The 14,580-nt window shown below is 37.5% G+C and overlaps 1 protein-coding gene across 11 annotated transcripts in view; it reads left to right on the forward strand.

Moving 5' to 3' along the window:
• The window catches only part of nfixb (nuclear factor I/Xb), a 205,071-nt gene that overhangs the window by 20,674 nt on the left and 169,817 nt on the right, over nucleotides 1-14,580 (forward strand). For all 11 annotated transcript variants that reach the window (XM_067422353.1, XM_067422451.1, XM_067422344.1 and 8 more), the window contains exon 2: nucleotides 14,182-14,265. In XM_067422353.1, coding sequence (XP_067278454.1) covers nucleotides 14,182-14,265 — 84 coding nt within the window. The remainder of the gene's footprint in view (nucleotides 1-14,181; nucleotides 14,266-14,580) is intronic.

The raw sequence follows: 14,580 nt of genomic DNA on the forward strand, positions 1-14,580 counted from the left end.
CTGTTCCTTTAGGTTCGGTATCTTTAGGTCTGATGTTTAAAAGTCCAATGTGAACACTTATTGGACCATTCAAGGACTAAATGTTTTTTTGTTTTTTGTTTTTGTTCCGGACCAAACAAACCAAGTGAAATGAACTACAAGTGTGAACACACCATTACTCACACAGCTCTAACTAACTGGCCCCCATTACACTGGTTGCATGTTACGTTTGTGAATCACTAAAAGAACCAGTTCATATGACTCATTTGTTTGGAAATCAGACTTTACTGGTCAAGTTGTAGCCCTATGTTGCTTGCATCTTGCATTGCATGGACTCAACAGAAACACATTTCTACATGTGTACAGCTTAGAATAAAAAATACGCTTTTAAAAAAAGTTAAAAAGGAAAAAGCAGCTAAAATAGCAGCTTCAGCAGAGGGAGAAGCACCACTGCGATTCAAAGCCGGCCTGGTTTTGGATGATTGTCAATGGAGAATGATGCCTTTTGTGTCTATATGGTGTAATTATAACAACTACCAGCAGGGGATTAATTCTAACCATAAGTAGTCGTATAACTTGTTCTGTGCTCTTTGTCCAGCCATGAATGACTCGTAAATGCGGCATCAAGGTAGCCTGTTTTGGATGGGCTTGAAAATTTTAATCTAATTATTATAATCTAATTATTTTTAATGTCACTCAGCTGCCTTCGTTTTTCCACCGACAACAACAAGTCATATACTTAAAAACTTTAAATATCTTATATTTTGCTTTTAAAGTGGTAAAATAATGATTCATCCTGTATAATAGCTCATAATAAAAGACGACTGTGGCTTGCAGTTCCTGTGCTGACAGAATCAATGTTTAGTGCCCAAACAGCTCTGAAAACAAACAATAAGCAATCTAACAGCCCACCCTCCTCCTTGGGTTCATTATTACTGCTGTTCCACGCTCATTTCGCTCTCGTGGCTCCTCTAGAGATGGAGGTATGAAATATCACATTTTTCCAGCATTTCTCCCTGAAGTGGCCCTGGCAAGCGTTCACACGGCATACATTTCTGCTTTCATATATTTCCCCCTCTCGCCACTTTTAAAAAACAAATCCCCTCCCTCCCTCGCTGGGCTTTGATGTGTCTGCCGTGTTACCTGGGTTTGTAGAGCGTTAGCAGTTATGTAGAAGTTCTGTCGACTGTCAGTTTCTCTTATCTGTGAACACATGAAGTGGGATGTAAAAAGGTGTATGTTGTAAAAAAAAAAATAAAAAAAAAAAAAGAAGAAAAAAAAGGGAAAAAAGTTTTAATTGTGGGTTGTTGTTGTTGAGAAGTTAAAACTGTATATGAACATATAAACCACAACATGTCCAGGTCACATTTCATCCCAAAAACAAAGGAAAAAAGCAAATAACAGATTATATATTTGCACAGCAAATTAGGATTATTTTCAGAAGCATGAGAAATTACTTCTGTTTCTGTAACATCACTAAAGAACAACATGCTCTGCTTATTCATTTTGTGAGTTCTGGTGAATAAGGAAGAACAGAGTCATTTTGTGAGTTCTGGTTTGCTGACCCGTTTTTAGTGGGCAGGGTTTTTCAAGAGAGGGTGCATTGATGATTTTGCACAAAATTTATGAAATCGCATTACTTTCATGACAATTATTAACATTTCTCACTCCAAATTCTTATTACAGTAATGCTTTTCTTTCTCTAAATGTGATTATTATATTATTTTTAAATAACCAAATATTAAAGGTGACAAACACTACCATAATGTAAAAATGCTTGAGAAATATATATATATATATAGATCTGTATACACTATATTTCCAAACGTTTTGGGACGCCTGCACATGAAATTAAATGACATCCCATCTTAATCCATTGGGTTTAATATGGGAAGGCTTTCCACAAGGTTTAGGAGTGTGTTTATGGGAATATTTGACCATTCTTCTAGAAGCGCATTTGTGAAGTCAAGACTCTGTGCAGGCCAGTCAAGTTCCTCCACATCAAACTCGCTCATCCATGTCTTTATGGAACTTGGGGCCATCCTCAAACTTTTTCCCCAAAATATGGGAGCGTGAAATTATCCAAACTGTCTTGATATGCTGAAGCATTGAGTTCTTTTCAATGGAATTAAGGGGTCAAGCCCAACCCCTAAAAAACAACCCCACACTATAATCCCCCCACCACCAAACTGTACACTTGGCACAATGCAGTCAGACAAGTGCTGTTCTCCTGGCAACCGCCAAACCCAGACTCACCTATCAGATTGCCAGCCAGAGAGGAGTGATGCGTCACTCCAGAGAGCACGTCTCCACTGCTCTAGAGTCCAGTGGCAGCATGCTTTACACCACCGCATCCGATGCTTTGCATTGCACTTGGTGATTTAAGGCTTGGCTGCAGCTGCTCGGCTATGGAAACCCTTTCCATGAAGCTCTCTACGCACTGTTCTTAAGCTAATCTGAATGCCACATGAAGTTTGGAGGTCTGTAGATATTGACTCTGAAGAAAGTTTGCGACTTCAGCACTAGGTGCTAGTTCTTATACACCTGTGCCATGGAAGTGATTGGAGCACCTGAATTCAATGATTTGGAGGGGTGTTCCAATACTTTTGGCAATATAGTGTATATATTAGCAATATTACACTTGTTGATGTGCAATATGGCTCTATATCATCACGGCTATGATTAGGCCATAGGCACGAGGCCAAAACAGCCGTACTTATATATAGCTATATTGCATGACTATGAGTGTAATATTGCTCATATATATTTATATGCTCATAGATAAATCGGTTTTCGACAGGTGCTATGTTTATATATATATATATATATATATATATATATATATATATATATATATATATATATATATATATATAAAAAACTCATATAACTATATTCCATGACACAATATAAAAGTAGTATTTGTAAAATAATAGTAGGTTTGCTCCACCGCCTCACTCACTGCGAGAAATGCTCCCAGTATAATCCGGGAAAAACAGAGTGATACAAATCGTGAAATGGTTTCCATGTAATATTAGTAGAATATTGCATGGCTGGAAAAGGCTCCAAGCCAATCAGATTCAAGAATCAGAAGCATTTGGCAAATATGATCACGCTATTTAGATCACTTCTGAAACACTAGTCCTCTAAACTCGAGATCTCTTCTGATACATGTAAGTTTACAGCCTTTATCTCATGAGAAACTTTCAACACATCTTACGGGAAAACGTAACTGTTTTACAAGGTGGTGATCATGTATAAATTTGTACAATGTGCATCATACAAACAATGTATGATTTTCCAAGTTGCGCTCACTGTAGACCCAAACGATCTGGACTTAAGTGATGGAGTTTGACCTTTTCCGGCTCCGCCTCTGTGGACCTATGAGTGGTGTTATGTTAAGTATTAGGTTTGATGGTATGGTTAGTGTGTTTTTGAGTCCTCAAGCTCCTCCCATTGGCTCTGCAGTGAGGAGCAGACTTTTACACCCCACCCCTAAACCTAACAGCCACTGGGGTGAAAGCTGATCGAATGAGTGAGACTGTACGAATAAGCCACCAATTCACCAACGAATGAGGTTGTGTTGCAAACATCGCAGCAAAAGACTTTATCAGTCTCAATTTGCTTTCTATTTAATTTGATTGCTGTCTAAGAGAAACAATTGAGATTTTGAGATTGGCAACACTAAAAACAACTCAGAATATCTTGCCAAACACCACTCATATTTTATTCAGAAAAATCTGGTCCATTCAGCAATTTAAATTTCTGTTCCATACTGAAAAAAACAGCCAGTTCAACCAGAATTATAACTTAGTGCTGATCATACAGTTTGTTTATTTAATGATCTCTCACATTCGCCACACTTTTATTATGATTGCTACACTATTCACATTTCATATTATGTGCTATAATCTTCATATAAGGACAGTTTTGAGATCCCCTGTGAAATGTAACAGACCCATCATTTCACATTAGCAGACATTTTGAACATGACTGTTCGTCGTTCGTGTTTGTGTTGATACTCAAGAGTTAATTATGACGGGCCTAGGGACCGGTTTCGCTCAGGGCTGGCCATATGGATCGGGCATATGCTGCGTATATATAGAAAAGGGTGGCATGTTTAATTGATACAGTACCACGCTCCATAAACATCCACAGCGAGGGAGAAAGGGGACAGATCTACAGGGAACCACATCAAACAATCAGTGTAGACTCAAACAAACCATCTTACTTTAAAGTGTGAAGGCAAACCAAGCGGAAGAGATGGGCTCATCTGTCTCTTTGTTTCACCTGCCCCCGTTTCCCGGTCCATCACTTTTAGAAAAGCTCTCTAACATGAATAAAATAGTATATTTTCATATATTATGATATGAAGTATACAGTAGTAAAGTTGCTTGTACTTATGGTTAGTGATTTGAACAAACCCCAAACCTTCGTTGGAATCTAAATAAACTTTAGGAGCCTGTTTCTGAAAGTGCAACAACCAGACGAATTGGTTGAATCTTAGTTCTCGTTCAACAGTTTGTTTAGTTAAGCGCTTTGACTTATGGATGTGTTGTGAGAGGAGAGAGTGAGCAAAAGAGAGAGAGCGAGAGCTAGCGTATGCAACCTTTCATTGCCGTGGATATGAATAGCTGGTGTTGCAGCCACATTTTGGTTAGCCAGTGTCTGGGATCTATTATAGTATCGTGTGTGCGCACACACACATCTTTGCCTCTGTTATTTTAGTGCTGCATGTATTTTTATAGGAGTGCATTTTAGAGACAGGTTTAATCCAGGGAATGTGTGCAGCAGAGTTTGCTCCAATCTCAACTGCACTGAAATACAGTCTATATATCTTTTTACTGAAGACAACAGGAATTCTCCATGTCTGTGATGCTGGAGGTTTCTTCAGAGGTTAAGGGCCCTGTTATTAGACACATCACATCATTTTAATATCAGATTTTGTCAGTTCTAGACAACAGTGAGTGCTTAGGTAACTTAGGTAACTTGTGTGTGTGTGTGTGGGGGGGGGGGGGCATGTTTTCTGTGACATATGAGGACACAAATGTGTATAATGACATGGGTATGACATAGGTATTACAAGGAGAGGGTGAAACATGAAGACATTGGCCATGTCCCCACTTTTCAAAATGCTTATAAATCATACAGAATGAGTTTTTTTTAGAAATTAAACATGCAGAATGTTTCCTGTGATGGGTAGGTTTAGGGGCAGTGTAAGGGGATAGAAAATACGGTTTGTACAGTATAAAAACCATTACGTCTATGGAATGTCCCCATATGTCACAAAAACAAACGTGTGTGTGTGTGTGTGTATGCATATGTGTGTGTGTATATATATATATATATATATATATATATATATATATATATATATATATATATCCATCTATCCAAATTATTATATATGAAATATATTTTAATCCATTCATCCATATATTCTTATGATATAAGGATTATTAGGAACACCATACTAATACTGTGTTTGACCCCCTTTCGCCTTCAGAACTGCCTTAATTCTACGTGGCATTGATTCAACAAGGTGCTGAAAGCATTCTTTAGAAATGTTGGCCCATATTGATAGGAAAGCATCTTGCAGTTGATGGAGATTTGTGGGATGCACATCCAGGGCACGAAGCTCCCGTTCCACCACATCCCAAAGATGCTCTATTGGGTTGAGATCTGGTGACTGTGGGGGCCATTTTAGTACAGTGAACTCATTGTCAAGAAACCAGTTTAAATGATTCGAGCTTTGTGAAATGGTGCAGTATCCTGCTGGAACGCAAACACTACTGAAAATGTACAGAGTAAAATATTACTGAAAATTCATTAGTAATGCCTTACACTACTGCGTTACATCAAAAAGTAATAAGTTACTGTAATGTATTACTTTTGTAATGCGTTACTCCCAACACTGCTTTTTAATGATGCCCAATTGGCACTAAGAGGCCTAAAGTGTGCCTAGAAAACCCCCACACCATTACACCACCACCACTAGCCTGCACAGTGGTAACAAGGCATGATGGATCCATGTTCTCATTCTGTTTACGCCAAATTCTGACTCTACCATCTGAATGTCTCAACAGAAATCGAGACTCATCAGACCAGGCAACATTTTTCTAGGGGTGTCCCCGACTAAGGATTTACACATTCGAATCAGAATTTTCGAATCTCTCTATGGTCGACCGATAGTCGAATCATCTATGTGTGTGTAAACCATAGACCGGAAAAAAATAAACTGTATAAACGGGTTGGGAAGGGCAGGACACTAGTCAGCAGGAGGGTAAGACTATTTTTATTTTACTTTACACACGGCACACAGCCACGACTTTTAATAAATTGATCAAAACTAGGCTACGCTACACATTCGTAAATTAACCGTTCTCTCATAACATTTAAAAGCCGCCATCGAAACACAGAACATCACACAAATATATAAAAGAACATTTTGATAAATAAACCTAAAAAAAACCTGCCTAGAGAGGAAAAGAACACTTTGAGTGTGTTTATATGCACGTTCTTAAGCCGATTGTGCTTATAGGGGGTCGCACACCGGACTGAAGCTCAGCGCCGTGTCTCAGGTATCTCACACCAGGCAGACGTGAACATTATATACGCGCAAGCTCAATTTTGAATCGACTTCTGACAGAAGAGCTGTAGGATGAGTGTATCTTGTAGCACAGGGTGAAATCAGTATGTACATTCACGATTTGAGGGAAATATACATTTAATCGCCGCGGACAGGCGTCGAATGCCGCCGTCGGTGTATATGTGTTCGAATTTTATAGGTGCGGCACGTCCAGTGCGAAACTCAATGCCCTTAAAGGGACGATCGCTCAGCGCCGCGACACGTCTTTATAACACTAATATTGAGCACCCCCATATTGCCAAAATGGTATGATCCTCATTTCATAACACCCGCAAAGATTCGACCATGAGATCAGTGGTCGAATCCGGTCCTGCATATCGATGCATCGAATCTTCGACTATTAGGGGTCATCCCTACATTTTTCCAGTCCAATTCTTCAACTGTCCAATTTTGGTGAGCTTGTGCAAATTGTAGCCTCTTTTTCCAATTTGTCAATTTGTAGTGGAGATGAGTGGTACCCGGTGGGGTCTTCTGCTGTTGTAGCCCATCCACCTCAAGGTTGTGCATGTTGTGGCTTCACAAATGCTTTGGTGCATACCTCAGTTGTAACGAGTGGTTATTTCAGTCAAAGTTGCTCTTCTATCAGCTTGAATCAGTCAGCACATTCTCCTCTGACCGCATTTTCTCGGTCTTTTCACACTCTTTTCACAACATTCTTTGTAAACCCTAGAAATGGTTGTGTGTGAAAATCCCAGTAACTGAGCAGATTGTGAAATACTCAGACCGGCCCGTCTGGCACCAACAACCATGCCACGCTCAAAATTCCTTAAATCACCTTTCTTTCCCATTCTGACATTCAGTTTGGAGTTTGTGTGTGAAAGAAATCTAAATACATCCATTTATATATCCTAATTATATATATAAATATATTTAAATCCAGCCATCCATATATCCATCCATCATCAAGATTTTGCCAACTAAGACATATTTTGTTGATAACCTTATCCATGTTCTTAAACCCAGCCCTACCCTTAAGTACCCTACCCTTGTAAGCCTAAACTTGACAGAAACTGTAAACTTGACCTTTAATTATATTTCTTTATTGATAGGTTCATATTGTACTTGGTGATATTACCAAGTAATTTTGGTGGAATATATATATATATATATATATATATATATATATATATATATATATATATATATATATATATATATATATATATATATATATATATATATATATATATATATATATATATTTTGTATAAGTGTGGTTTAATTTGTTACATGCTTTCATAAACTTGATAAAACATGGTTTGGTTGTTAAAAACATTTGTATGCAGATTTCACATAAACAATTGTGCATACACATGGTTAGGGAATGAGACCAAATGTCTTAAACTTTGCTCTATTTGCCCAGAAACCAAAATCTGCTGTCAGCAGTCAGATTTCTTATTGTGAACTCATCAAATTCCACCAAGATCAAATGATTTTAGCTGCTTTTCCACATTAATTTTATATCATCACAGTGTGATGATATAACAGTCCCATTTGTGTGTATTTTATTCCTCTAGCTAATACTTTAGATCTCAGTTCAGTCTCATCAAGATCAGGCCATGTGAGCCATAGATTTCTGAACTTGGTTTTTGTGCACTAGTAAATCACTTTTAATTTAAAATCAACTGGTAGAGACCTTTTACCCCATAATGCCCTGTGTGCACAGACTTTGTGATTTAACGTCGTTCCACTAATGGATAAACTGGAATGGGGGCTTATTCAGTTCCGCACACCCAGTCAGTGCACCTCCCAGCATACAAATGAACTGGGATGAATGGACACGACACTCTGAGAAAAAAACAACACCTTGGCCGTCGTGTCGGCAGAAAGAGTCGCTGTGTGAGAGATTTGTGCTGAATAAGTCACGGATATACTGGGAACTCAGGAGGTGTGAACGGGAACCAGTTTGGAGAGTCTGGTCTGACTGTGCACAACATGCAGAGCTGAATTGAGCTTAAGATGAAACCCGCTGATTACTGGCTGCACAAGTCCAGCGCTGCACATATGCAGTGTAAATCTGTTCAGTCACAAACTTTCAGAATAGATTCAAAAGTATATAAAGAGACTGATTATCTGGTCTTTACATATTTTGGTGACACTTTACAATAAGATTTCATTTGTTAACATTAGTTAATTTATTAACTGACATGAACTTGTAAATTTGTCACAGTATTTGTTCATCTTTGTTCATTGTTTGTTCATGTTAGCTCTATAATGTTAAAAAAACCTTTAGATTTTAATAATGTATTAAATGCTGAAATTAACATTAACAAAAATTAAATTCTACAGAAGGGCAGTTCACGTTAACTAATGTAGGTATTTATATTTATTATAGGCCTATATATATCACTCAAAAACATTATTCAAGCCCTTCTTAGATACGACACATTTATATTATATTCACTTTATATGCATAAATATATATAAATATATATATATATATATATATATATATATATATATATATATATATATATATATATATATATATATATATATATATATATATATATATTTAATAAGTCTAACATAAACAGCTTTATCTATGAGATTTCTTTTAATATAATTAACTCAAATTAGTTTGGCTTTTGGAACTCGCCATTAACATAAAATAACGCTTTATCTATGAGATACTTGTGCATTTGACCATGCATGTATATGTTACTTGTAATATGGGTCAAGTTTTATTATTACATTGTCTTATTAATAGTCAAATTTATTTTGACGTTACAATATTGAGTAGATATTAAGACAAGTATATATATTCTTGTATATATGATTCTTACATATTTTAGAGGCATTTTAGAGTTGTTTGACTGTTATATTAATAAAAATAAATAAAACTGGCCTCTAAAATGCATAAGAAACATATATACATAAGCATAGCAGCTTGTCTTAATGTCTACTCAACATTTGTTTCCAGACAGGGAAAAAGGGTTTAAAAATATGAACTTACACTTTTACAACTAGCTTGTTAAATAATTTTAAATAATTAAAAACATTTTACAGTATACTATTGCACAACTAATTGTAACGACAATGACTATGAGTTTAATGTCTCGGGGAATAATTAACTCAAAAAGGATTTAATATTCAATATTCATGAATTTATAAATATAATTTGCTAGTCGTTCATTACGTATTAAAATTTTCCGATAGGGAAAATTGTTTAATTAAATACAAGTAACCCTTTACGGAATTGCTTGAAATTATCCTACTAAGTTTGTCCTGCAAATTAGTTATAGACTTTTCAAATCAATTCTCAATAAGGGATTACTGCTTTACGAGCGCATAAGAAACATTAACTTTACTGATCAGGACAAACTCAATATTTCAAATGGTCATACAGTTTACTTTACTAAAATAGTAGCATAAGCAGTTAGGTAACGTTAGATCGTAACGCCGGCTTCACACTGCACGCGCAAGCAGGGCGTAGGCAGCGCCGAAGCAGCGCGTATGTAAAGCAGTAGCAGCGCGCGCACTTTTTGCTTTCACACAGGCAGCGTTTGTCGCGCGCAGTTGTCACGCGCAATTGTGTACAGAGTAGGCTACTCTATAATGGATAAGTTTGCATTTCTCTTTAATGTATTTGAAATGGAAATAAAGCAAAGATTTATCATGAAGCTAATTTCACTTGTTTCTGATGTTTTTTTTATTTCGTTTAGTGCGAGTTTTTGATAGAAGAAAGGCCATCGCACTATATGTCCATGAAAAGCACACTGCTAAAAAGAGAAACTTCAGGAAATTGTCTTGAAATATTGGATAGGCATCAAATTTACATTCATTACCCATCATAAACCTATTAAAGATAATTAATAAATGACTGCAATAACTAAGAGGAAACTTCTTAATGATATATTGTAGGCTAAATGAGCAAATTATCTAACAACGTTTTTTAAAAAATGACAAAATAACGCACATCATAGTCTATCTACATGTCTATACTGTATGTGTGCTATATTAATGTGTGTATTCTATTTACCTAACCATATTTAGTTGTTCGTTCGTGAGAGAACGAAAGATTGTCAAAAACACTTTAAAATGACGTATATCAGCACCAAGAGCCGCTCACGCTCACCAACTTCCTCCCGTGCTTTTTCATTCACTTGCAAGTCTTTATAAAGCAAATTGTGTGGATCATAGAGAACTGTGTGCTTCTCAACCTCCACGATGAGACGAGTGTCGTCCATTGCTGTCTTTCCAGGACAGGTGCACTCTGAAGAACACTGCCTGTGACACCACGTGCTTTTGTTTATCGTTTCTGTTATGCCAGCATATAGTTATAATATATACATAATTTAATTCATATTTAATTTAAGCTAAACTGGCATACATTATTTAAAGTTAGTTTTGTAGTTCAGGCAAAAACTTATGGCAGTGACTTGTTCTTTTTTGTGTAGAACTTTTTTTTCCCACAGCGCCAGATGTCATATGGTGACTGAGAAACACACGGAACACTTCACTAAATTATTTCATGGTTAAATGTGTTATTTTTCATGTTAACCAGGTTAATTTTGATCAGAAAATTGTACTGTGGCTTTAATTCATCGTGAGCAGTGCGTCAAAAATAGAGCTGGCGCCGAATTGTTCGCGGCACTGACGCTTCTGCTTTGCTCCTGCTACGCGCCGCTGCGCTGCCTCTGCTGCCGGTGTGAATGCACTCATCTGTTAACATGAGCGCCGAAAAAAATATGCGCTGCTTACGCCCTGCTTACGCGTGCAGTGTGAAGCCGGTGTAAGTTTCATTGACTTCGTGTATGTGGCAGAATAACAGATTCAACTCATTAAATGTCTTTTGGAGGTTTAATAAACACAGACTAAAAATAACACTACAATTCACACAGAAAGTACACACTAAATATGCATCAAGATAGTAGAAATATAGATAGTAAACGAAAGAATATGGTACATAAACGAAGATAATGAATAGACTGAACTTAGAGAGATAAAGAGAGAGAGAGAGAGAGAGAGAGAGAGAGAGAGAGAGAGAGACAAAGAGAGTGTGGGGGGGGGGGGGGGGTGAAACAGCTTCCTTTAGTTCATCAAATACAACCTTCACGGAGTTAACTTGTCCCAACGGGAAAATAACACACCCTCTTACCAGCAGTTTGAATTTGGAAATAAGAATACTTGCTTTAGTTTTGGCTTCTCGCGTGTGTGCGTGTGTTCCGAGTTCAAATGTCCTGCGTGTCCGGCAGGTTCTTTCCGAGGTCGGGGTGGAGCGGCTGGTTGCTCTAGAGATGCTCTGTGTTCTCCCTGAAGAAATGCCCTCAGGGCTAGGAATTTGATGAATCAGTAGGGAAGCGAGGAGAACCAGGGAAGAGGGGAAGAGGAAGAGTGTTGGGGCCTGCTTGGAGGGCCTGCATTGGTGGCCTGGCTCAAGGGCCAGCCACGATGACGTGTTGGTTCAGCCAGAGAGAGAAGAGAGAGAGCGGGAGGGCATCCGAGCGCCTCTTTTTAAGGTCTGGGAGTAGTCCCACCCTCCGGGGTTAGACTTAACCAATGAGATTGTTGGGATTTCCTAGCGGGAAATTCCTCTGGAGATTTTATGGCTCTTTGTTTCAAGCTTGAATCAGTGGGTCTCTGACCATTCATACTCTAATTAATGCAACAAACACACACTGCATTTTCTGAATAAGTGATATACATGGAAGTGTAAGTCGTGAAGTGAGCATTAATTTGATAGGAGACATGACATATATGAGGTTATCTGAACTAGTAATTTGTTAAGACAAAGACAAAAAGATGCAAAATACCATACAGAAGAAACGTTTTACAAGACAGTTATGTGTTTACATACAATGTCCTGGGGTGCATGTTCATTTATAGATGGTTGTCTATAATTTGAGGCAAAAACGTGTGTTTTACAAGCTCTAACTCTGGACCTTTCATGTGGCCAAATTCTTTTGGGCCGTAAAACTTCTTATCAGATGGTTTCCAGGGTAACAGAGAATCTTTCTCTGTTGTGTTGGGGGAAGGTCTGTTACTAAGCACAAAGCATTCAAAACATATTTGTTAAATGTAACTGGCGATTGTGTGTTTGATTCGCCTGAGTCGCTACATAATTGAGTTTTAAATACAAATTTTTTAGTCAAGATTTGTGTTGTGTCTGTGGGGTACAAAGAAGGATTTCTTCATAATATTTGATTTTCCAATTAAATGTTTTGATTCAAGTTTGACATGCATTAAATAATTTAGGGGTATATTTCATTTAAAGTATTTGATCAAACTGAGTTGGACCAACTCAATTAATTTGGTTCAAAGGGAGTTGGACCAACTTAATTAAGTTAGTCCAAATTAAGTTGGAGCAACTCAATTACATTGTATTGCATGGAATAGTTTTTAGTTGGGGCTATACATATTTATTGGATGGAAAACCTATATATATATATATATATATATATATACACACAGTATATTGCCAAAAGTTTTGGGACGCCTGCCTTTACATGCACATGAACTTTAATTACATCCCATTCTTAATCTGTAGGGTTTAATATGGAGTTGGCAAGCTATAACAGCTTCAGCTCTTCTGGGAAGGCTTTCCACAAGGTTTAGGAGTGTGTTTATGGGAATTTTTGACCATTATTTTAGAAGCGCATTTTTGAGGTCTCTGGACTCTGTGCAGGCCGGTCAAGTTCTTCCACACCAAATGCGCTCATCCATGTCTTTATGGACAGTGCTTTGTGAACTGGTGAGAAGTCATGTTGGAACAGAAAGGGGCCATCCCAAAATTTCAAAGTTGGGAGCATGAAATCATACAAAATCTGTTCTTATTCTGAAGCATTAAGAGTTTCTTTCACTGTAAGGAAAAAAAACAAACAAACAAAAACCCACGCCACAATCCCCCTCCACCAAACTTTACACTTGGCACAATGCAGTCAGGCAAGTACAGTTCTCCTGGCAACCGGCAAACCCAGACTTGTCCATCAGATTGCCAAACAGAGAAGAGTGATTGGTCACTCCAGAGAATACGTCTCCACTGCTCTAGAGCAGAGGTCTTCAACCCTGCCCCTGGTGACCCACTGTCCTGCAAAGTTTATTTCCAACCTGCTTCAGCACAACTGCCTGTGTATTTTCAACAAGTGATCTTGATTACCTTCACCTGTCTTTGATTAGGGTTGGAGCTAAACTGTGCAGGACAGTGGGTCCCCAGGAGCAGGGTTGAAGACCTCTGCTCTAGAGTCCAGTGGCGGTGTGCTTTACACCACTGCATTCAACGCTTTGCATTGCACTTGTTAGTGTCTAAATGTTGATTTCCTTAAAGAGACAGAAATGCCTTTATTTTTAAATGTTTTAAAGACTTATGTCATTGGACAACCTTTAAGTTTAGTTTTAGTTTATTTAGTTTATTTTCTAGTCTATTTTTTTATTTTATTTTACTGTCTATGATTTGTGTTTTAAGAACCCAGAAACCAAAACACTGATATGAAGAACTTTTTGAATATCCAAAGAACCATCTCAAGAAATAAAGAGTGAAGGGTAAAACATGTTACTACAGTAATGCGATTATTATAATGCTGATGACTTAAATATGTTGTATTATGTTTCAGGCCAGCGAACCGTTTCTGGTGAATGAAGACCCATCCAGAGGTCCTGGGATACCAGAGTGCTTCGTCGTGTCTGATTCTTACAGGGTATGTCTCCATATTACTCCATTATTCCTCTAGCGTTGTTATTGATGTTGTGTCAAAAATATAAAAATATAACCTTGATTATTATTTCCATGTGCACGTATGCATATGCAGAAAAAATATCCAGCAGAAAGTAAGTCTCATAATTTTACCGGAGCTGTTTTCTTGTGGGAAATGAAAATTATAACCTGCATACTTCTATAAAATGAGAAGTATACTTGAGGGTAAGACTGCAAGGAAGGGAGAAATACTGCAAAGCAGAAAGAAGTGAAGCTTTTAAAATTCCACCCAGCGAGCGAGCTGGATTTACAGCGATGG

This window comes from Pseudorasbora parva, chromosome 2, assembly GCF_024679245.1.
Source record: "Pseudorasbora parva isolate DD20220531a chromosome 2, ASM2467924v1, whole genome shotgun sequence".
NCBI classification, from domain to species: Eukaryota; Metazoa; Chordata; class Actinopteri; order Cypriniformes; family Gobionidae; genus Pseudorasbora; species Pseudorasbora parva.